This window comes from Hippopotamus amphibius, chromosome 17, assembly GCF_030028045.1.
Source record: "Hippopotamus amphibius kiboko isolate mHipAmp2 chromosome 17, mHipAmp2.hap2, whole genome shotgun sequence".
Classification (NCBI taxonomy): Eukaryota; Metazoa; Chordata; class Mammalia; order Artiodactyla; family Hippopotamidae; genus Hippopotamus; species Hippopotamus amphibius.
Window position 1 is genome coordinate 56,587,273 of NC_080202.1, and position 22,972 is coordinate 56,610,244.

At 57.1% G+C, this 22,972-nt stretch overlaps 2 protein-coding genes across 5 annotated transcripts; one reads left to right on the plus strand and one right to left on the minus strand.

Moving 5' to 3' along the window:
* Positions 1-205: 205 nt before the first annotated feature.
* On the plus strand, positions 206-17,741 carry EXOC7 (exocyst complex component 7). Of its 4 annotated transcripts, XM_057715472.1 has the most exons (21): positions 206-335; positions 545-610; positions 2,088-2,272; positions 2,470-2,575; positions 4,860-5,082; positions 6,791-6,958; positions 9,867-9,970; positions 10,884-10,944; positions 11,874-12,019; positions 12,285-12,437; positions 12,721-12,819; positions 13,232-13,294; positions 13,539-13,605; positions 14,373-14,411; positions 15,167-15,232; positions 15,535-15,655; positions 15,870-15,965; positions 16,763-16,826; positions 17,048-17,089; positions 17,196-17,329; positions 17,577-17,741. In XM_057715472.1, the coding sequence occupies exons 1-21, from the start codon at positions 276-278 to the stop codon at positions 17,677-17,679; spliced, it is 2,166 nt and encodes a 721-aa protein (XP_057571455.1). In that variant the 5' UTR covers positions 206-275; the 3' UTR covers positions 17,680-17,741. The 4 variants fall into 4 exon arrangements, with proteins under 4 accessions (XP_057571455.1, XP_057571454.1, XP_057571457.1 ...); XM_057715471.1 differs by lacking the exon at positions 14,373-14,411; XM_057715474.1 differs by lacking the exons at positions 9,867-9,970; positions 10,884-10,944.
* A 726-nt stretch (positions 17,742-18,467) lies between these two features.
* On the minus strand, positions 18,468-22,046 carry ZACN (zinc activated ion channel). The gene is made up of 9 exons (XM_057715475.1): positions 21,934-22,046; positions 21,731-21,855; positions 21,542-21,586; positions 21,292-21,398; positions 20,856-21,025; positions 19,932-20,056; positions 19,594-19,801; positions 19,267-19,431; positions 18,468-18,839 (listed from the first exon to the last, which is right to left on the minus strand). The coding sequence occupies exons 1-9, from the start codon at positions 22,025-22,027 to the stop codon at positions 18,649-18,651; spliced, it is 1,230 nt and encodes a 409-aa protein (XP_057571458.1). The 5' UTR covers positions 22,028-22,046; the 3' UTR covers positions 18,468-18,648.
* Between the last annotated feature and the right edge of the window lie 926 nt (positions 22,047-22,972).

The window sequence follows — 22,972 nt, forward strand, 5'->3', positions numbered from 1 at the left end:
AACACCGCTCGAGGACCTTCTCTGATGAGGGTTGGTAACCCGCTTCAAGGTGAAAGCCGGCCCCAGCTCTCCGCCACACACAAGATGGCCACCTGCCCGGGCCCCATTTACTATGTTCCACGCAGGCGCAGTTCCGGCTGCCACTCCCAACATGGCACCACCGGCGCGCCCCGGGGCGGGGCCACGGGCGGAAGTGGGTGTGGCAGGGACGGGAGCCGAGGGGGCACTCGGAGGCGAGACACTGGGTAGTGGGAACCGCAGGAAGGGTCGAAGTCATGATACCCCCGCAGGAGGCGTCCGCCCGGCGGCGGGAGATCGAGGACAAGCTGAAGCAGGTGAGGCTGGGGCTGGGGCTGGGGAGGCGGGGGAGGAGGTGAGGAAGGGGCCGAGATCCGGGCCGGGCGTCTGCTCAGGAAGGCGGCAGGAGTGGGAGGGGGCACTCCCTGCGAGGAGACTGGGTCGGGGGCGAGGCCGTGGAGCGGGGGTGCGGTGGTGTCCTTTAGCCTCTGGCTTCTGGTGATGTCCTCCCCTGCGCTCGCCCCAGGAGGAGGAGACGCTCTCCTTCATCCGCGACAGCCTGGAGAAGAGCGACCAGCTCACCAAGAACATGGTGAGTAACCCCTCAACTGGGGGGGGCCTCCAAGAGAGAACCCTGCGACCCGGTGGTTCCGGTACCTGAGGCCCCGGGGGTTCTGGTCTGGATAGTGATGGTGGTAACGTGTGGGTTTCTCTAGCAACAGTGTGGCATGTCTCTTACACTCCCTTCGCCTTGTCCTCCCCTTCGCTGAGGATGCTGCAGCCCCCACTGGCCTGGACTCTTTGCTTTCTGCTCGAGTCCTCCATTCTTCCTTCTCTCCTTCTGCAAACGTTTAGTGAGATTGACTTAGGTGGGCTGGGTACTGGCCACGCGTCATCCTCAATTCAAGTAAGAGTTGGACGGCCGGGTTACCACTTCTGAGATTACTGAGGGAAGGAAAAGATTCAGCCTTCACCCCAGAGGGCTTGAGGGGTGAAATGAGCTCTGAAGTCAGACAGATCTAGGATCTAGTCCTTGCCCCTCCACTTACCTGTGTGTGGCCCCTGATGGGTAACTGAACCTCAGTTACCTCCTCTGCTAAAACAGACGGCGCCAACCTCCAATGTAGTTGTGAAGGTCATAGATGCTAATATATGGAGACGCATCTTGCACGGTACCTTGTATACAATAGAAACTCAGTAAATATGAGTTTCCTTTCTTATTCCCAGAGGATACTGGAAAAGCACCAACTGAGTAGATAGATGTAAGCTTGGATATGTATTTAGCAACACAATCATCAAGTGCTAGTCTTTACTTAATGAGATTCACCCTTAGAGAGAGAGGGTTTTGAAGGTACCAGCAATGCATTTGAAGCTACTCTGTATGAAACTACTTCCTGTTCGGTCTAGGAAAGCATCAGGGAGAATAGAAATTGAGATTTGCCTTTAAAGGGTGGAAGGGAAGCCATCCTGAGGTGATTATCTGAGGAGGAGTTAGTTTTTTTGTTTGTTTTAATATTTACTTATTAATATTTATTTTTGTCTGTGTCGGGTCTTAGTTGCAGCACGTGGGCTTCTCATTGCAGTGCGCTGGCTTCTCTCTAGTTGTGGTGCACAGGCTCTGTATTTGTGGCACATGGGCTCTGTATTTGCGGCACACGGGCTCTGTAGTTGTGGCCCACATGCTCATTAGTTGTGGCACGCGGGCTTAGTTGCTCTGTGGCATGTGGGATCTTAATTCCCTGACCAGAGATCTAACCCACGTCCCCTGCATTGGAAGGCAGATTCTTAACCACTGGACCACGAGGGAAGTCCCAGGAAGAGTCAGTTTAATGTTTGACTTGCCTTCAAAATAAACTTCAGCCAATTTATTTGGGCTACCTCCTATGTTCCAGGCACATGGTAGGTCCTGGGGATGCAGTGGTGAGCGGGTATACCCTGTCCCTTCCCTCATGGAGCTTATTGTCTAGAAAACCAGAGAAAAGGCCGCCAATGCCAAAGACCTGGTGGGTGGTGGAAGCAGCACTGGGACAACCCTGAGGCCTGAGAGCATGGGGCTTCCCCCCCAACAGGTGTCTATCCTGTCATCCTTTGAGAGTCGTCTTATGAAGCTGGAGAACTCCATCATCCCTGTGCACAAACAGACGGAGAACCTGCAGCGGCTGCAGGAGAATGTTGAGAAGACTCTGTCCTGTCTGGACCACGTCATCAGCTACTACCACGTGGCCAGTGACACTGAGAAGATCGTCAGGGAGGGGTGAGCGAGGGTCAGAGGGTCACATTCCTAATGCCTCTTGGACCAGCAGCCATAGACCTTGGAAGGGAGGGGTAGAATATATTTGAGCCTAGAGTCCCCTGTGTTAATTCTCTTCTCCCCTTTCCAAATACCATTTCCTTGGTCCCTGCTCTTCATCTTCCATCCGCCCAGGCCAACATGGCTCTTTTCCTTTCCAGCCCCACCGGTAGACTGGAAGAGTACCTGGGAAGCATGGCCAAGATTCAGAAGGCTGTGGAGTATTTCCAGGACAATAGCCCAGACAGCCCAGAACTCAACAAAGTGGTAAGAGGCCAACAGAGTGGTATGAGAGGTTTGGGGACACCAGTCCTGCCCTGGTCTCATGAGAGACACTCAACTAGGTTAAAAGAAAATGTAGTAGAATAAATAGAAGTATATAATACCATACACATACTGTAGGCATTAAGATCTCTGTTTCAGGAATTACAGGTTTACATTTTTATTGCATTGTAATAATTTAGCTAAAGCATAAGTTGCATATGAAGTATAAGTTTAACATTTGATTTTTGTAAATGCATGGGTATTTTTTTATTGTAGCAAAAAATACATAATATAAAATTTACCATTTTAGCCATCTTTAAGGGAACAGTTCAGTGACATTAAGTATGTTCACACTGGTGCATAACCACCTCCAGAATTCTTTTCATCATCTCTCACTGAAACCCTGTACGCATCAACCCTAACTCCTGTTTCTCCTCTCCCCCAGCCCCTGGCCATCATCACTCTACTTTCTGACCCAATTAATTTGACTAGTCAGGGAGGCTGCATTCATGTTTTCATATTTGATTTTTTTCTGTCTTATCTTTGTGTTTAAGTTTTGGGGTCTTTAGATTACCAGAAGGAGATGGAGTAGGGCTGGGAGGTGAGGTTTACTCAGTGCACTGAGGAAAGGAGAGAATGCGGACAGAAGAAACAGTGGGAACAGAGGCCCAGACATCGCAGCCGGTGAGGGATATTAGTGGGTAGGCCAGCCTGGACTCCCAGTCACCTGGCACACTTTCCTGGGTGGCACCAGAGCTCTCGCCCTGAGCCATGTGTCTTACCCGGAAGAGGGGCTAGGCTGGGGAAAAAAGATGGGAAACTGGCTCTTCTCCCACCCGGAAAGCTGTTGCTAGAACAGCGCCTCCCAGCTTTTCTCCCATCGTGGGCTCTGTCAGAAATGAGAATATTTGTGTGGCACCCTGGGGTAAAGTGGTAACTAGCCAGTGGTCTCTGGCTGCCCACAGCACCACCTGGCCACCCGGAGGACTGATGGGATCAACACCTTGGCACGCCAGTAACCCAGTGGGGACACACCAGTAAAACCAGTATACTGCAGCCCGTGGGTGGGCAGCCTGGACTCAGAGATTGGGATGTCAGGGGCTGGAGAATTCTGTTCTTGAGGGTCTCTACCAAGTTTGGATCACAGAGTGAAGAGCTCTGTGCTAGAACTTGGTTGTGGGATGGGTTAGAGAAGGAGAAGACAAAAAAATATACAATTATAGGTTTACCCTAAACTTTTCATTTAAGCAGAAACACTCCAATCCTCTCTCTATTTTTAAAACATCTTTATTGAGATATAATTCACATACCATAAAACGTACCCGTTTAAAGTATAAAGCACAGTAGTTTTAGTATAATCACAGAGTTGTGCAGCATCCCTGGAATAAATTTGATAACATTTCCATCACCTAAGCAAAGAAACCCATTGGCAGGCACTCTTCTTCCCTTCCCTCCCCCATTCACCCAGCCTCTGGTAATCAGTCCTCTATTTTCTGTCTCTGTAAATTTACCTATTCTGGACTTCACCTATAAAGGGAATCGCAGAATATGTGACCTTTCGTGTCTGGCTTCTTTCACGGAGCATCATGTTTTCAAGGTTCATCTGCGTGGTAGCGTGTGTCAGTGCCTCAGTCCATTGTGAAGTGGAGTAAGAGCGCATTTATAGGTCTGCCACATTTTGTTTATCCATCCATCACTTGATGGACCCTCCACTTTTTGGCTGTTATGAACAGTGTTGCTGTGAACCTTTGTGTACATGCTTTTGTGTGGATGTATGTTTTCAATTTTCTTATCTGCTCTGGGTACCTGTCGCTTATCAGATACATGATTTGCAAGTATTTCCTCTCATTCTGTGGGTTGTCTTTTCGCTTTTTTGATGGTATCATTTGCAGCACGAAAGTTTTTAATTTGATGCAGTCAGATTTATCTATTTTTTTTCTTCGGCAAACCTTTTTCTAATAAGAACATGAATTAATGGTCCAATGAGAAAATAATCAGCTGATATCTGTGAAGCACCTCCTTCTTGTAAAACTCTGGGTTTCACCTGTGAATGTACATTTTGAGAGAACACAAGGGAAAGAAAGAATCAAGGAAGTCTTCCCAGCATTTCTTCTCTGGGAAGAAGGAAGTGAAGGCAGAGGAAGAAAGGAAGTGAAGGCAGAGGAGGGACGAGGCCTAGAATCAGGAAGGCAAAGAAGGGGGTAGGGAGGTGAGGGCCTGCTGAATGCTGGAGCCAACCCTCTTTCTTCCTTCCGCCCTCCCTCCCTTCCTTCCTTCTTTCCTGTAGAAGCTGCTGTTTGAGCGGGGGAAGGAGTCACTGGAGTCGGAGTTCCGCAGCCTGATGACCCGGCACAGCAAGGTTGTGTCCCCAGTGCTCATCCTAGATCTGATCAGCGGCGAGGATGACCTGGAGGTGCAGGAGGAGGTGCCCCTGGAGCACCTGCCCGAGAGCGTGCTGCAGGACGTGATCCGCATCTCCCGCTGGCTGGTGGAGTACGGCCGCAACCAAGGTGAGGCGGCCCGAGAGGCAGGGCCAGAGGGAGTAGACTTTCCCCCTTTGTGTCTTTAATCCACCTGCATTTCTTTTAACACAGAGGAGTTTTCTGGGAAACAATATGAGCGATAAGTCTGCAGCTTATGTATCAAATTGTGAGTCTAGCCAAATCCAAGCTGTTCTTCATATACCTTACTTTCCTGTTTCTTTCCTTTTTTTTTTTTTGATTAATTATAAAAATTCCAAATAGCACAGAAAGGCTTAGGTGGGGAGCAAACATCTGTCTCCCCACTTCCCTGATGCCTACCATGTCATAACCCAAAGATGAGTACTGTTAAGGTTATTTACACCCTTCCAAAAAAATCTTTATCCAGCTGTGTGTGTGTGTGTGAGCGTGAGAGAGAGAGAGAGAATAAATATGTGTGTATCTGCTCCTCATTCCCAAGTAGGAGGGAGCATACTAAACACTCTCGTACGATTGGTTTTGGTTTTGGTTTTTAGCTTAGTGATATGTCTTGAGAGTGTTCCCTATCGGTACATGTATATTTACTTTATTCTTTTTGACAGCTACATAATATCCCATGGTGTGTTGGTACTATCATTTCTTTAGCCAGTGCCCAGGATTTTTTTTTTTTAAATCCCGAGTTAAGCAAAAATTAAAAAAACAAAACCTGTAATGAATATTCAACGTTAAGCGTTTTAGCCCTCCACACTCTTCTTCTCTTCGTTAGTTTGTACATGTACCAAGTTGTCACGTGTGTTATCACTTCCCTGCCTTCCCTCGAGGACTGTGTGCTGCCGGGTCTCAGGGCCACCTGTACCAACCACACGGGCACGTCTGTGGCTCATGAGCTGCACTGTGGGAGCTGAGGGCTCGGCAGGAGCTTTTCAGGGGCTCCCCCGGGATAAGAGGGAGGCCAGTGGACGTCTCCAAACCCCTCAGCCCCCTTCAGCCAGAGCCTCTGTGCTTTGGTCCATTTTTCACGTTGGCAACACACTCGTTGGGAACTGCTAAAATGTACCATGACATCCATATCTTTTTCCTCTCTTGTTCGCATTTTTTGATTTTCCAGTTTTTCAGTATTGATAAATAGTGCTGCAGTGAGCACACTCGTATGGCTTGCTTTTCTTATTAGCAAGTTCTTTGGGGTATTTTCTCAAAGGAGCAGTTATCAGGTAGAACCGTCTAAAGAGATCTGTGACCTTCTTGCCATCTTGAGTTTCCCTCCGGGTAGATGGGGCCAGTCGACTGACCCATCAACAACCCCACAGCTGTTTGTTCTTCATTAACTTTATTTATCTTAGGTATTTGACAGGGCTGTTACAATCCTCTAATTTTTTTTAAAATCTGTGCTTCACTCATGCCTAAAGAAATGGTGTGTTTCTTAATAACTGACATTTCTTGTCTCTTTACCGCCTGCAAATTGCTCCCAACCGTTGACCCCTCATCAAGTTGAAGCTGGATATTAACTTTATATTTTTTTATCTAAAAAAAACCTGACCTCCAAAACTTACAACTAATCGTTGGTTCTCTTAGAGGATATTTTCCCTTTAGAGACTCTGCCTGGTTTGGGACGAGGCCACATGGGAGGCTGTGAGGGTGGGGTTAGCAGGTGGCAGGAGTGGGCACCTCTGCTACCCTGAGGAGCACTTCTGGAGGTGAGCGCGAGGCTCCCGGGGCCGGGCAGCACCGGGGACCCCAGCTGTCGCCCGTGTCTCCTCAGATTTCATGAACGTCTACTACCAGATCCGCTCCAGCCAGCTGGACCGCTCCATCAAAGGCCTGAAGGAGCATTTCCGGAAGAGCAGCTCTTCGTCTGGGGTCCCCTACTCCCCTGCTATCCCCAACAAGAGGAAAGACACACCTACCAAGAAGCCCGTCAAGCGGCCAGGTGAGCCCCCACCCTGGCCGACCTTGAACCAGCCGGAAGGCTCTATGGGACCTGGGTTGCCTCTGGCCAGCCTGGGGTGAGCAGTGTCGACCCCTCTAGAGCTTGTCCTCACGGTCACCCCCTCCGACTGCAGGTGCACAGGACAGAAAGCAGGTGTCTGCCCCCCCAGCAAGGGCCTGTCCAGTGAGCTCCCCTCTACCCAGCTGAGTCTGGGGCTACATAAGTGTCCTTGGAGTCGCGGGTCACGGGCATGGAGAGGTGGGCTGACAGGGTGCCGGGGCAGAGCCGCTTGCTGGGACCCCTTCTCCTCTCTCCATCATCTTGTCAGGAGGCGGGGCACGCTACTGCCGCCAAAACCGTGGGATGGGACGGGGGCAGGCACTGCAGCCTCCACCTTCCAGAAAGCCAGGGTGGCTCGAAGTGATGAGTAGGTAGGAAGTGCATAGGGGAGAGTTTACGCTTTCACAGTCGATCCAGAAAGGAAAAAAAAATCCTAGCCATCCTCTCCGAAGAACTTAATCTGGCTTGTGGGCTCCACGCGAAGTTAGTGCCTTGCGGTGGGAGAGTCGAGGGAGAGGCGTTGAGGTGGGAGAGGCCTGGGCTGTGAGTGTTAGTGTCCTAGGCGAACAGCTCCCTGTCTGTCCCTCCTCCCATCATCATGTCCCCTGCAGTCTGTGCTCCAGGTAAACAGTGTCCCTGTGTGTCAGCTTCTGCTTGGCAAGCCTGGCTGTGTCCAGCTGCAGAGAGGTGTTGCCCTTTCACCTCTGGGGTATTCCAGGGTGAAGGGCTGCTGCAGGCCCCAGGGAGAGAGAGCCAGTGAGGCCGGGGGCTGCTCCCCCCTTAGCCCACCCTGTCCAGCCGCTGCTGTGGGCATGCACCCTGGGCGCACCTGTGGGGCCCGCCCCTCAGAGAGCAAGGTGCCTGTTCTCACTCGCCATGAGCACCTGCTCCTCCAAAGGCCTTTGTTCAGGGTTTGGAGAAACGGCAGAGCCGAGGCTGCCTCCAGGGGCACAAGTGAGTGGCGCGTGAGGGAAGCCAGGTGGCCCCAGCAGGAAGAGCACTGCCTTCACCACTCCAGTGTGGATATCCTGGCAGCCCCCCTGGAGAACCTGCCACAAGCGGTGCCTCTGCTAAGCCAGCCTGTGCGGCCGCAGCTGCCTGCACCTGGGCCCGTCCATCTCAGTGCCTTGTGTGTCAGGCAGGGGCTGCTCCACGAGGCTGCCTGGCCTCGGCAGGTCTGTGCTCTCTTCTCCTCTGTCTCTTCTCTGACGGGCCCACTGGAGGCCCCAGGACCCAGACAGCATCCAGGAGTGCCGCTGGCCATGCAGGGAGCAGAGATGTGATCTCGGGGCTCCCAGCGGACCTAATCCAGCCTTGGCTTAGAGCCCCAAGGGGAAAACTCTGGCTGTGAGCATCCCTCTGGTTTCTGTGGGGTTTCAACTATTGTCAGGAGCTGGGGGGCTCAGGACTGATGTCAGGAATCAAGGAGTCAGGCCCCTGGGACATCAGTTCCCAGCTCTTGAGGAGAGAAGCAAGGAGGCCTCGGTGGATAATAAAACACTGACCTCTGCGTCGTCCGTGGTAATTGGGCGCCTGATGGGTTTGGCGGCTGCCGGATGAACGTCCCCAGCCCACGTCCATGCCAGCGTGCTGGCGAGGCTCCTGGAAGCCCGGCGGTCCCATCTGCTCCTGGTCGGTTGTGGGGCAGGAAACTGATTCGCTCATTAGCGGGGCCGCTCGCTGAAGGCGCAGGACCCAGCCAGACAGATGCTGAGCCCGAACCCCACGCTCGGTTATTAGTAACTGATTGCAGTTCATGCAAACAGAAAGAAGTGAGCCGCTCCAGGCGCTTTCACTTCTCCCCCAGCCTTTTGGGGAGCTGCCAGGACCAAAGCAGCCTCACCGTGTTCAGAGATGCAAGGGGCACCCGGGAAGAGGGGTGGAGTCACACTCATGGGTGCCTCCCCCGCCCCAGTACGTTTTATTTCCAGGGCAGCTGCGCCCATCTCTTTTAAATGCTGTTTTATTTGCCCACGTTCTCTGCCCTGAGATGCCTCGTTCCCACAGAGGCAGCCGACCCTGGAGGCTGCGGGCGCTGCAGTTTTGTTGTCACTGTTCTCACTTGTGATACTAACTGTTGGTTTTTTCCTCCCATGCCAAGAGCATGCGCCCTTTCCTGCTGCCCTCCCGCCAGCTCTCTGTGTGGTGGCTTCTGTTAACTGCTCCTCGGCTTTTGAGTTTTTCCCAGTTGCTTTGGCGGTTTGGGTCCCTCCCCTGGTGTGTGGGCCAGTCTGCCTCTGGGTCTCCAAGCCTTCCTTCTTGGGCACTGCTGTCCCAGGAAGCTCAGTCCCATTTCACCAACTCCCAGGTTCTGCTTTCCGTTAGCTACTGTTTGGCCACGTCCCGGCACTGAGCATGCCCGGAGAACTCTGCCTGCCCTTTGGGGAGGACCCTGCCCGCTTCAAGGTGCCCCCAGGCTATGCCACCTGGTCTCGCCTTCTGGGTGTGAGAGCTCTGTCACTAGCACTTCCATCTGGGGCTCTTGTCTCTTCTGATTTGAGTGCCACTTGGTACTGGTTTTTATTTTTGGCTTCTCCTGGTGGATCTTTGTTCACCTCATCTCCTTCTCCCTCTGCGCTTCCTAAAATGAACTCAGATCTGGACCGATGCGGGTAGGGTCACTGGCAGAATCGGGAGCTCCACTGGGGGAGCAGAACGTGTCCGTTCCTCCACCTCCTCCGCAGGGCGTCGGGCGGTCCTGGGAAGGGCCTGCTGCGAGAGATGGTACCCAGGCCTGCTCACTGCTGGGGGCGGGCAAGGGCTGGGGGGCAGGTGGAGGGCTGCTGCTGTTTTCTCTCACTCATTTCCTAGGTCTTCTTATCTCCTCTCTGTGTGGCTCTGGTGACAGGGACGATCCGTAAGGCTCAGAACCTTCTGAAACAGTATTCCCAGCATGGTCTAGATGGGAAAAAGGGGGGCTCTAACCTCATTCCTCTGGAAGGTAACCACCCTGTGTTCCTCTCCTCTTCCCTCCTCCTCCACCATGTGTCCGCCCACGTGGCAGGGCAGAGCCTCCAACCCCCCACAGGGCCTCGGGCGCAACCCTGAGAGGGGAGCAGGGGTGGGAACTGAGGTCCCTGGGCCGCTGACCCCCGCTGGCTCGGGAGCAGCTTTCGTGGCCCTCGGCGTGGTCCTGTCTGGCTGACGGCAGCTCTGCCCTCCCGGAGGCTTCCCACTCCCTCCCCTCCCCGTCTCTGTCCTTGTCTCCTGTTTGAACTCAGAGAAAGTTCTTTGTCTCGGGCAGCCCTTTCACGCTCAGACCAGCAGTGGCAGGACCAAGGCGGCCGAGTCCTCCTGGCCGCCCCTCTCCACCCCCGCCTTTAGAAAGGGGAGCATGTGCCACAAGGGACGGGCAGCCTGTACACCATGGCCCTCCCTCCCTCCCTCCTATCAGAGGAAGGACAGCCCTGCCCTGGTGGACCAGATCCGCCTTCAAAAGAATGGCCCTGGGGGACGAAAGAAGCCTCTACCCATTCACTCGGCAGTGACATTTCTCTAACTGGATCTCCTCCCAAATATGGTGAGATAAACTCCCTGGGGCTGAGCATCAGCCCTTCCACGGCTGCCAGAAACTCTTCAGAAACGCTCCATGGTTCTTACAGCTTTCTCTTAGCCTCCAGGCTTGGGGAAACCAGCTCCCGAGGACGGTCCGGGGCACTGCAAGTCAGGCTTGAAACGGCTGTTCCCAAGGTGGTCTGAGGCAGAGGAGGGGCTCAGAGCCCTCTCCAATGCCCCTTCCCCTACACCCCACCTCCCATCCCCTCTGGAGATCAAGGGCTTCTTCCCAGTCCCCCTGAGAGGCAGCCACCCCACCCTTGGATAAACACTGCTCGTGTTTGCGGCCGCCGTCTCGCTGGGTCACGAGCGTGATTTCCGCGTTAAGCACCTGCCCGAGGCCCTGAACGACAAGCACGGGCCGCTGGCTGGTGAGCACCGTGGCCCAGCCCGAGGGCAGCCGCCACTGCATTTGCAGCCGTCCCCAGAGGGCCTGCTCCAGCCTGGCCCAGCCGGCCGCTCCGCTTCGAGGATGAGCCAGGCCTACTCGCCTCTCTCCTTCCTGTCTCTCTCTCTTTTGGGCACTAGGTCTCCTTGCCTCTCTCCAGGTAGGAGTGCACGCCTGGCTCTCAGGGCCTGGGCCAAGGGCAGAAGTTGCCGCTACTCTGAAGGCGGGCAGAGAAGGCGACCCCCTGGAAGGCAGGGAGCTCCAACACCTGACTCCAGCAGCAGCTCCAAACCTCTGACTCTTCAGAGCCCATCCCCTAGCACATAGGACCAGGTTGCCTGTGGGCAGCCCTACCCCAGCCTCCAATAGAGGGATCCTGTCTCCTCCTGGGGCAGCTGACAGCCAAGGAGCTCTCCCTCTCTGGGGCTCACATTTCCTCTTCTCCAGTTTTGACCCCATTTCAACTAGCCTCGTGGATCAGAGCCCACCTCCTTTTTTATACATTCCAGAAGGCCTGGCTGGGCTGGACACTGTGTCCTGCCTCCTTGAGGTGGACGCCACCACTTGCCCATCCCTGGGTGTCCTCTTCCCAGTACAATTCAGAATCCTCAGTCCTGGGGTCAGACGTGTCTCATCCAGGAAGTCGACTGAGGGGTCTTCTTATGCTTTTATCCATCTCCCCAACACCTCTCGTACCTGACACTCGGGGACGAAGGCTGGACTCAGCCCGTTTTCCCCCTCGAACCCTGTGGGTCCTGCTGGAGTTCTCTCAGCTTTCTGCCAGCACAGTCTTCCTCCCCATCGCTGCCAGTCTGGCCTCAGGCCAGGAGCTGGGAGACTCGGGCTCCCCCCACCCAGCAGGGAGGGGGGCCACCCCAAACCAGTAGCTCAGAGACCCTGCTGTCCCCCCAGGGAGAGATGACATGCTGGACGTGGAGACCGATGCCTACATTCACTGCGTCAGTGCCTTTGTCAAGCTGGCCCAGAGCGAGTACCAGCTGCTGTCGGACGTCATCCCTGAACACCATCAGAAGAAGACCTTTGATTCTTTGATACAGGTCCTGCCCCTGCCCCTGGGCCAGATGCCCCAGCGAGGGCTGTCACTGCAGAAGCTTGAGTTTGGGCCAGGCATGCGGTCCATAGCCCTCAACTCCAGCCACTGCCTCCACCTCTCATCCTGGGGAATCTGTCCTGGGTAGCGTGTCCCGGTCGGAACCTCCCCATTGGAGGCACACTTCCCCCGCCCCTCCAGTGCCCTCACCATCCCTGGGAACGGGCTGTCTGCCTCCTCCCCTGAGCCCTCTCCCTGCCCTGCTCTCTCAGGATGCCCTGGACGGGCTGATGCTTGAAGGGGAGAACATCGTGGCCGCTGCCCGGAAGGCCATCATCCGACACGACTTCTCGGCCGTGCTCACCGTCTTCCCCATCCTGCGGCACCTCAAGCAGACCAAGCCTGACTTTGACCAGGTGCTCCAGGTATGTGGGTGAGGAGGCCCCTGGGGACCCCAGGAGGAGGAATCCTGCTGCCCGGCACGGCCTCCCAGGAGAACCGTGTTCTCTGCCCCCACGCCTCTGCTCAGAGGGTGCGTGGAGGCCGCTTCCTCAGTGCCCTGGGCATGTGGAGGTGCCCTCAGGGTGAGTGAAGAGGAGAGACAGTCCCCTGGGGTGAGGGGCCGGGAAGCAGCTGGGAAGGAGCAGGGCTCCAGGCAGAGCCTGTGGCTGGTCTCTGGCCCCCCTGTGCAGCCATGTGCCTCCTCAGGGCACGGCCGCCAGCACCAAGAACAAGCTGCCTGGCCTCATCACCTCCATGGAGACCGTGGGAGCCAAAGCGCTGGAGGACTTCGCCGACAACATCAAGGTGCTCTCCCCTCCACTGCCACCCAGGCCGGCCCGTGGGGCTGTGGGCAGGGCCACCGGTGACCTGACTCCGAATCGCCTTCCAAGAGCGGGCCTCCGAGGGGGCGGGGGCGGGCCCGGCCTGTGGGAAAGGCGGCCGTGCTGCTAGCCTCCCGTCCGTACCCACGGGCCTCCCTTTCTTCCCCAGGGGCTCCAGAGGCCCCCACCCCAGGTGTCAAGCTCCTGCCCCACCTTTCCCATCAGGTCACGTCTGTGTGTCTGTCTCCCTCACCTTTGTGCGCGAGGGGCGTTCTGACCCCTGTCTGCCAGGAGGTGGCGCCATGAGCCCGCAGACTGGGGCGTGGGGGGGCGGCGGTGGGGGGAGGAGGCCTCCTTAGGAGCTGCTTCAGGGAGTCGGGCTGCTTTTCCCACAGAATGACCCGGACAAGGAGTACAACATGCCCAAGGATGGCACCGTGCACGAGCTCACGAGCAACGTAGGTGCTGCCCGGGGACTCCTGGGCGGGGAGGGCGCAGATGGCAGGATGGACTGCCAGGTCCTTAGTGTCCGTCCCCAGCAGATGGGCCTTTCCCAGGAGGCCAGACACGCAGCAGGAAGCACCCTTTTCACTGGCCCTGCACCTGTCCTGGAATGGTCAGAGGGGGCGAACTGTGGGAAGTGATCCGACCTTTGGGTCCTGCCCTTGACCTTCTTCCTGGACGTGTTTTCTCCCCACGCAGGCCATCCTCTTCCTGCAGCAACTCCTGGACTTCCAGGAGACGGCGGGCGCCATGCTGGCCTCCCAAGGTACTCGGCACCTCCCAGCGGGGCCCTGAGCCCCACTCCTCCCTCTGGCCTGGAGACGTGGGGTTAGCCCCCCAGGGGCACTGGGCCCCTCTGGGTGAGGAGATTTCCCTCGCCCTGTGGAGTGGGAAGGAGACATGGCCTGTGGCGGGACCCCCGAGCTGCTTGGGCCATCCGGGCCCGCATCAGGAGAGCAGCGGGGGTCTGACCACCTTCCCTGGCCTCCACCCCCTCCTGGCTCCCTCCGCTGTCCTCACTCTGGAGAGCAGAACTCAACTCACTGTGTGAAGGTGCCCTTCCCGCCCCGCCCCTCCTTCTGCATTTCCCTGCCTCCTCTTGTGTCGCCTGTCCTCCTAATTAGTCTCACACAACTGACGCTTTCAGTGGGCTGGCATCTCAGGGCCCTTGACCGCTGCCCTCCTGGGACTGGGGCTCGGGAGGTTAGCATGTGGGGAGGAGCGTGCTTCTGAGCACTGAGACCCAGCCCAGCTTGTTGGGACCCCGGACCTTCGCTTTTCCCCCTATTTTGGGGGCAAGGAGCCCAGGGGCAGCCTCTGGCCTGCGGTTCTCCAGGTGTCCACTTTCTAGTGTGTCCCTCGTCTTCAGGGGTCCAGCCCGGGCTGTCCCGCTGTCTGTGTTCTGGTGTCGCGGGGAGTGGTCTGCTTGGCTCGGGTGTTGCGGCCGTTTCTAACCTGTTTTTGCACTTTGCATCTTTCTCCCTCCTTTGTCTCCCCCCTTCCCCTCTGTGCGCACTGCCTCTCACTGCGTAGTTCTTGGGGACACATACAATATTCCTTTAGACCCCCGAGGTAAGCAGCAGGCTCTGTGGCCCCATCCTCCCCCTCTGAAGCCCCATGAGTGAGGTTCCCTGGGGACACAGGCACCTGGACAGACTCAGGACCCCAGTAGGAGCAGGGTCAGAGGGGACATGGGTTCCTTCAAGGTGCCCTCAACCCTCTCAGCTCCCTGACAGCTACCTTCTGTCTCTGGGTTTCTCCAGGCAGCATCCTGCTGTGTCCAGCACCCTGAGTACACCCTTCAGGCTGGTCCAGCACCTCCCTGTCCCTTTCTTCACCCATGCCCTCCTCTCCCCCTTTGGCTTTCTGCTCTGCGCAGGCAGCAAGTCTCTGTTCGGGAGGGCCTGGTAGAGGAGGTTGTGGGCAGTGGGGGAGAAGGAGGAGAGGCCATGGGGGGCCTATTCTAAGACTCTGTTTTGCTGACAAATGGGATAAGTGGGCCTTGTAGGTGCCCCCCAGCATGGGTCGGGGGCTGGGTTGCAGGGGCTGTCCCACTCCTGTCCTGCCAGCCTTCCTGCTGGTCCTGGGCCAGTTCATTAACCCCACCACCCAGGACCATGAGGGGTCTGCCCTGGGTTCCAGGAAGAGTCCCAGGGAGCGCTCCCCGCAGTGGGAGGGGAGCCCTGTAGTTCAGCACCTCCCCAGCTCTGCCCGAGGGAGGCTCGGGCCCCCCCAGGGTTTCCTCAGCTGCTCTGCGGGCTGAGGGGAGGCCAGAGAGGGTCGTGGCCGCTGCCAACGCTGCAGTAACTGGACTTCTTCTCTCACAGAGACCAGTTCCTCAGCCACCAGCTACAATTCCGAGTTCAGCAAGCGTCTCCTGAGCACCTACATCTGTGAGTGCTCCCGACCGGCCGGCAGCTCCCGGCACCCGGCTTCCCTGCCTCTTCCCTTCCTTCTCCTTTCTGTGCACTCCTGCTCATCCCGGTCCCACTCCTGAGCCCCCTGACCTCTGGAACTGCAGCCTAACCTCTGGTTGGGGGGCCGAGGGGGCTCGGCAAAGGGCTCCGGAGGCTGGTGGGGTCTGGAGTCCGGGAGGCGCAAGGAACGACGGGTGGGAGTTGGTTTGTAGGCACCGGAATTAGATCATTTGGGTCAGACTCCCGTGATAGGCGAGACCCCATCCTTCCCTGTGCAGGTAAAGTACTGGGTAACCTGCAGTTGAACTTGCTGAGCAAGTCCAAGGTGTATGAGGACCCGGCTCTGAGCGCCATCTTCTTGCACAACAACTACAACTACATCCTCAAGGCCCTGGAGAAGTAAGGGACCAAGGGTGCTGGTCTGCGGCTCTCACCTGCCCCTGCTCAGCCTCCTGGGGCTGGCTGTGCCCCCTCATGTCCCGGTAGGGAGGGCGCCGCTTTACCCTTCACAGCTGCAGGACCCAGGGAGGTGGGCGGCAGGCCTCACTGGTGTTGCTGCAGAGGCCGGCAGCCTTTCCGTCCTCGTCTCCTCTCCCCCCTGCTCCCACCCCAGGTCTGAGCTGATCCAGCTGGTGGCCGTGACGCAGAAGACTGCCGAGCGCTCCTACCGGGAGCACATTGAGCAGCAGATCCAGACCTACCAGCGCAGGTGGGCCCCCACCCTCCCTCCCCATCCCCGACCCCAGGACCCACCACTCACGCCTCCTTCTCAGAGCCTCTGGACGCTGGGCCCTGTCGGAGTGGGGTCAGTGATGGGGAACTGCTGCCCTGTGGACCCCAGTCCTCCACCTTTTTTTAATCACATTCATAGGGTGGAGTGGGAAGCCCCCACCCCCACCACTTCCTGCTTCCTGGGAGGGGGCGCTTTGCCAGCCTGTTCAAGGGTCGTCTGCCAAGGGTGATGGCTAAGAATGGTTGAAGGGCTGACCGTCAGGGACGTGGGTAACATTTAAACCAAGCAAAGAATAAGGTTGCAAGGGCCCTTGAACTTGGTTGAGCCTCGCTCTACAGGGCTCTCTCTGCTCCTCTCCTCTTGTTTCTTAGTTTGTGAGTCTGTCTCTCCCTTTGGGTGTCTCTTCCCCGTGACCATATCTCCCTCTTTCTCCCCATTTATCTGTCCTCCGCTCCCTCCTTTCTTATCTGTTTCTCCATCTTAACTGGCCAGGATATCAACATGAAGTGTAGTTGGTAGTGTTCGTTCAATTTATTGAATGCTCTGTTTCCTGTTCTTAATTTTAAAAGCAAGCAGCTTGAACATTTTTATTCCCAAGGGAAAAACCTCAGCTGTATTTTGCTTAGTTACGACCCAGACTTCTCCCTGCCCTCACCACTTCTCCTGGTAGATCAAGAGGTTTTTTAAAAAAAAAAAACAATCCAGCCCCAGGGAAAGAGCAGCTGCCTGAGGCTGTCCCTTCTCTGCCCTCTGCTTCCCTCCCTGCCTGGCAGTTGGTTAAAGGTGACTGACTACATTACTGAGAAGAATCTACCTGTGTTCCAACCCGGAGTCAAGGTGGGCTGCAGGCCAGGGCTGGGAAGGGATGTCTGGCAGAGGTGGTGCTTTCTGTTGTGTCTTTGGGAAAAAACAGACCACTGGGATGAGGAAGCAAAGGATGCCCACGTCCATCCGGGCAGCAGGGGAGAGGGCTGGGCTTGGGTGTTCGGGGAAGGAGCAAGGGCAGGGCGATTCTGCTCTGAGGGACGCTTTCTCTGCCATGTCGCCCGGCCCCCCAGCTGCGGGACAAGGAGCGGCAGATGATCAAGGAGCGGTTTAAGGTACGTCAGGATCCCCTCCCCTCCACGGCTCGCCGCTGCTATATAGCAACACAGACCCAAACATCTGTCTCTGGGTCACTTCTTTGTCCACCTTTTTGGTGGCCAGGGCTTCAATGATGGCCTGGAAGAATTGTGCAAGACCCAGAAGGCCTGGGCTATTCCCGACACAGAGCAGAGGGACAAGATCCGCCAGGCCCAGAAAAACATCGTTAAGGAGACCTACGGGGCCTTCTTGCACAGGTGAGTCCTCCTTCTCTGCCTTCCCAGCCCCATGCTCCCCACTGCCCCGCTGGGCCTCTGGGCCCGTCTCTTCTTCAAGAAAACACAGAGAGGGTGGTGGGTTTGGGGGTCAGGTCCAGCACCCAGGGCTTTGGTTTGGGGCCAGACCCGGACATCACTCTGGGGCACCCCGTCAGGAGGGCCTGGGGCTGGGGCAGAGCTGGGGAGGGGCAAGGCCTCCCCTCCACTGACCTCTGTGCCCGGTCAGGTATGGCAGCGTGCCCTTCACCAAGAACACCGAGAAGTACATCAAGTACCGCGTGGAGCAGGTGGGCGACATGATTGACCGCCTCTTTGACACCTCCGCCTGAGCCGCCAGCGCCCCTGTCTGGCTCTGCCAGATCAGCCGTGTTATTGGACAGATAAACCAGTGAGTGTGGCGTCCTTTGAGACAGGGGTCTTTCTTCACCACCTCGGCCAGGAGCCCCATCCCTGAGCCCTTGAGTCCTGGTTTGCCCTTCCTCTCACAGCCCCCGTGCCCCAGCCGAGCAGCGCCCTCCCAGACTCTGGGGTTCCTCCACACCTTGGGTTTCATGACCCTGACCACAGAGGCCACCTGATGGCTTCAAGACAAGAAGGACAGAGAAGGAAGACAGAGGTCCGTGCCCTTAGTTGCCTCGTGTGGACAGAAGTAGGAGGGCAGAGCAACCCCACCTCCGGGCCAGCTCGGAGCTAGGAATGGAGAACCCCCCTCAGCCGAGACGTGAGGATTGGGCTCGGAGGAGCAGACCACACCACAGCCACAGGGCCTGGAGAAAAGCAAGAAGGGTCAACCCGCTCTTGGATTCAGTGCAGAGAACACGTTCCCCATGCCTAGGGGAGGTGTCCCCTGCCCCCAGTCGCTGGAGCAGGAGTGCTCTCTCCCCTGCCCTCTGAGAGCCAGCATTCTGCAGTTCACAGAAGGGGGTCTGACCACCCCATGCCTGGGGCCAAGCAGTGGTGGTTGCAGAAGGAGCAGTTAGGCTGTGCGTGGGGACTGGGTGACCAGTGGACAATCGTGAGACACTCAGGAGCAGAGTGGGGGTCGGGCGCATGAAATGGGGCCCCACCTACTTCAACAAGAGTGAACAGCTGAGCTCAATGAAGATAGACCCCTGAGGCGCCCTTGCACTGGGCAGTGGGTTTATTCCACATTCTTTGCTTGCGTGCTGACAGAAGGGAGATCTCAGCGTGGCCTGGGGTCCTCCAGGCTTAGGGAAGAGAATCAACCTCCCTCCCCCTCTCTCCGGAGACCCTCTGACAGACCAACTCCCCAGGTTTGCAGCCCCAGGCCTTGCCTGTTACAGCCTGGGCCACCCGCCATGGGGTACGGCCTCGCCAGGGGCTGGGTCCGACTTGCATGTCGTCCACACCCAGAGGACAATGAAGATGAGCTGGCCACACCCCACCCCCGCCAGGTACAGCAGGAAGAAGATGTGGTCAGCGGCCTCAGCCCAGCTCCTCCTGGACCCCTTTGCTCCTCTGGGGACTTCTGTGTGGGGAGAGGCAGGAAAAGGAGGTGTACTCCAGGACTCATCCAACATGCACACGCTCCTGGAGCAGAGGGTGAACCCCAGGGCATGCCACACTATTTCTCCCTTCGTTAGATTCAGAACTAATGAACATTTGGGTCTGACCCCATTCTAGGTCATCTTGAGTTGAAGAAACGCCCTACGAGAGAGACTCTGCAAGGCAGAGGGTTATCCCAGGGAGTCTGAAGTCACCCGGGCCTTTAGGGAAGCTAACCCTGCTCCCTGCTCCAGACCTGCTGCTTCTGAGGGCAGCCGTGGTGGGGCCCAGGGACAGTGGAGCCAGCAAAGTGGGTGCAGGAACCTCTGAATAGCCCCGGGGCCCGCAAGCCCAGCCTGCTGGCTCTGCCCCAGGCCTCTGTCCTCAGCACCCCCCCAGCCCCTGCCCACCTTCAGGATTAGGCCCTGGGTTCCCACGGTCGTGCTGCTCCACTCTCGGGGCCAGGCTGCAGCTGCTCTCATGCCTGCGGTTGCCCTGGGCCAGCAGCCCGGCCAGCAGCACGGTCTCTATGGTGCTGACGAAAAGCAGCAGCAGCAGGGCCGTGAAGTGGTAAACTGGGGAGGGGCCAGGGAGGGAAGGTCAGGGCCAGGCCCAGCCTTGAGCGCCCAGGGACCTGAGCAGAGGCACCTCGGCTCCAGCCCAGCAGGTGTGGGCGGAATGAGGCGGGCCCAGCACAGAGTGGTCCCACCCTGGCCGGGTGAGCCCGTGGGCCTTACTGAGCAGCGGATTGCAGGAGGAGGAGCTGGGCAGGGCCTGCACCAGGGAGGAGTAGAGGACAAGGTAGCCCAGCAGCAGGGTCACCTTGTAGGCGATGCGCTCAGTCCCGAGGGGCAGCAGCCCCCCGCACAGGTCGGCCAACAGCAGCGCCTCACCAGGTACTAAGAGCGCGATGATGGCCTTCAGTGCTGTGTTCTCCAGGCGCAACTGGAAGGAAGAAAGTTGGGGCTTTCCAGGGGGGGTTCCCAGGGGTGGGCAGTCGCAGGGTGATGTCATGGCCTCTGGCTGTGCATCCTCAATGCCCCCGACAGCCCTCGGTAGTCACCTCCCAACTCACCGTCACCTGGAAGCAGGGCACCAGCTCCTGGGATGGGACTTGGGTTTTCAAGTCCCGAACTACGTACTCCCTCTTAACGCTCACAATCTCATTCACTGCGTGGGGCTTGAACTCCAGCTCCATCACTGAAGGGGCAGGGGTAAGAACAGTGAACCAGGAAAGAAATACCCCTGACCCCGCATCTCTCTCGGCAGTAGGGGCAGGGACAAGCTAGAGCCCAGGGATAACGGAGCCCTCTGATGGATGCTGGGGACAGACTTGGACACTGGTCTGTACAAGGGCTTTCCAAACCTGATTTCGCAATACCCCAAGTTTTCTCCAGTTAGGGGAAGGGCCTCATCAGATTTGTAGGTGAGTTTTGATTGTAAAAATACATGTACAACTTCATGGAGGGGCACATGGTCACAGACTCATTCACCAGTATATCATCTCACACCTGAAATATTAGGATTCATGGGTAGGATAGGATGGGATTCAGCAGCTGTGGTATTTCCCAGAGGGGAGGGATGTAGGGAAGGGTGGGACTTCTCTGCCAAGTTGGACATCAGCTGCTGGGTTAGGGGGACATTCACTGGGTGGCTACACCTTCGGGATGTTTCCAGGAATGAGGCTGCAGCAGCCTGAGCCTCTGGGCTTGACGCAAGTGTGCAGTTTGGCCCTGGCTGTTGAGGGCGATTGCTCTGGGGTAGCTGAGGGGGAGGAGAGAAGAGGGGGGCTCCTGCCTAGGGCAGGAGAGGACTAGGAGACGGGGCCACTATTTGAGCGGGAGGTGCCGGGTGAGAGACGTGTGATCAGCTCCCCTAAGCCTGGTGTGGGGAGGCTGGTGTGAACACAGGCCCAGGGCCCCTGTGTCAGGCATTTGCTGGAGGCCAGACGCTTCCCCTCCCCTCTTCCCTCGTCCCCCAGCTCCAGTCCTGTCAGCACCAGTGTTGCCGAAAGCGAAGAAGCTGATCCTGCAGTCACTCTGGTCCCTGGGGAAGTGGAAGAGCTCCAAGTCACAGTTGGTCTCCGTGGTGAGGGCCAGGTAGAGCTCGATGTGGCCGTCGCGATCCACTCGGGCCCGTGGGCTCCGGTCCTGCCATTCCACCCAGAGCCTGCAGAGGGAAAGGCACCACAGCCAGAGGCCCGGCTCCTCCTCAGAAGGGGGAGGAGGGGGAGACCCCAGCGTATGCCCAGCTGCCACCCACTGCCCTTGGGGTTCCAGAAGATAGGGCAACATAAAGCATGGGAGTCGTGCCAGTGGCCTGGCAAGGCCACCAGTAAGGGGAATGTTCAGTAGTAGGACTTCCTGGCTCTGGATGGGGAATAGAGAGGGCTATGCCTGCCTGGTACCTGGGACAAGAATCCCCGCCTCACTTACGCCTCTCGGATAGTGAGTTCCGGCATCCAGAGCGAGTCCCAGGGCAGCGTAACCATGCCCCGCTGGTGCCCAGTCGCGTTCAAGGCCAGGCGAGTATCCAGCCAGGACTAGGGACACAAAGATGCTACTGAGGCTCCCACTCTCCGTATACATGTGCCCCTGGGCTTGGCAGCTTGATGAAGGCCAGCACTTATGTGCTGGACTCACAGGGGTCTCCCTCCCTCAAACCCACACCCCCATGGGTGCTCACCAGCCGAAGCAGCATCGTGGAGGAAACCGTGTACCGCAGGATGTCCTGGGGGAGGGGGACAGCGTGTCACCTCGGAGGTGGGCATCATGTGACAAGAAGGCAGGAGACCCTAGCACTCACTAGGCTGTGTTGTCCCATCCCCAGCTCAGCACTTGGGTCGCCAAGTCCTCCACAGCCTGAGATGCTTACCACATTAAACACGTTTGACACGAACACCAGCACATCCACGAGCAGGGGCGCACTTCCGTTGTTTGGAACCTCAGTGGTTTCCTGAACCTCCTGGGGTGAGTCGAGGTTGGAGAAGGATGGCCAATCTGGGGGATGGAGGTCGAGGTCACCCGGTGCCCTGGGGCTCAAATCCCAGTGCTGAAGACCTTACACTTTCTACCTACCAACCACTGGCGCGCTGAAGCCATGCTCCTGAGCCAAGGGCTGAGTTGTTCCGAGCCTGAGGAAGGCGAGATGGAGCAGGAGGCACAGGGCCATCAGCAGCAGCCGCGCAGAGGAGCTGGATGGAGCAGCAGTGCCTAGGTTACAACCTCTATTGCAGTCACTTCTCTGAGGGACTGGGCAATTGGTTGGAGGCAGCTGTTCTTTGCAAAGACCCTGGAGCCTTGGACCTGGCACACCCCCACCCCAGGTTCTGCAAACACGCGAAGACAAAGCCCCAGGACCCAGCCCCACCCACCTTGCACCTGCCTAGGCTTGCCAGTCCTGCTCCATTTCCACCACCTGGAACCAGTTACCACATTCAGGAACCACCAAGCGGACCAGGCAAGCATGGGACCCGCGCCCAAACACACACACACTTTTCTCTGACATGGTCCTTCCCATCTGGGCAGGTGCAGCCTGTGTTTCCACAGCAGGCACCCACCTGGCTAAATACCCAAACCCTTACCAAAGTGCTCTGTGCTCAACGATGGTGAGTCGGGCACACCCTTTAAGAGTTTTCCTGCCTCTCCTCAAACACAACTAATTTCATGTAAAAAGACTTGGCTCAGAACTCCAGAGTGGGACAAACCCGGGGACAGGTAGAGGCTAGCTCCTGACCAAAGACCCTGGGTATTTCTGTTCTGCGGGGGATTCTCAGCCTGCGGGCAGTGCCTTAAAATCGCTGCTGTTTGCCCTGGAGCAGGACTGATGGGTGAGGGGGTGACTTTCCTGGCCCGAGGATAAACCGAGTTCTTGGAGACCAGATCCCAGAAGAGGGAAGGAAACGCAAAGGCTGAAGGTGGGTAGGCACTGATCTGGCTGGCGTGACACCAAGGGGCCCCAGGGAGCAGGGAACAGGCGAGGACCGCCACACGCCGGCGCACGAACTCTAGTAGGAACACACATAGTGTCCAAGTCTGTCATCGACTGACTTTATGGAACGCGCGTCAAGACTCAGCCGCCTTTGTCGCGCTCACTGGCTGCTGCTGGTTCCCCGAT

Excerpts from the sequence above, each read along its gene's own strand:
- EXOC7 (XM_057715472.1), top strand. The coding sequence starts at position 276 with ATGATACCCCCGCAGGAGGCGTCCGCCCGGCGGCGGGAGATCGAGGAC. Across the intron at positions 2,576-4,859 it reads GCCCAGAACTCAACAAAGTG|AAGCTGCTGTTTGAGCGGGG; the intron begins GTAAGAGGCCAA and ends TCTTTCCTGTAG. Across the intron at positions 13,295-13,538 it reads TGCACGAGCTCACGAGCAAC|GCCATCCTCTTCCTGCAGCA; the intron begins GTAGGTGCTGCC and ends CTCCCCACGCAG.
- ZACN (XM_057715475.1), bottom strand. The coding sequence starts at position 22,027 with ATGGCCCTGTGCCTCCTGCTCCATCTCGCCTTCCTCAGGCTCGGAACA. Across the intron at positions 19,432-19,593 it reads CTCCTGCAATCCGCTGCTCA|TTTACCACTTCACGGCCCTG; the intron begins GTAAGGCCCACG and ends GCCCCTCCCCAG. Across the intron at positions 18,840-19,266 it reads CCCAGGGCCTAATCCTGAAG|AAGTCCCCAGAGGAGCAAAG; the intron begins GTGGGCAGGGGC and ends CTCCCCACACAG.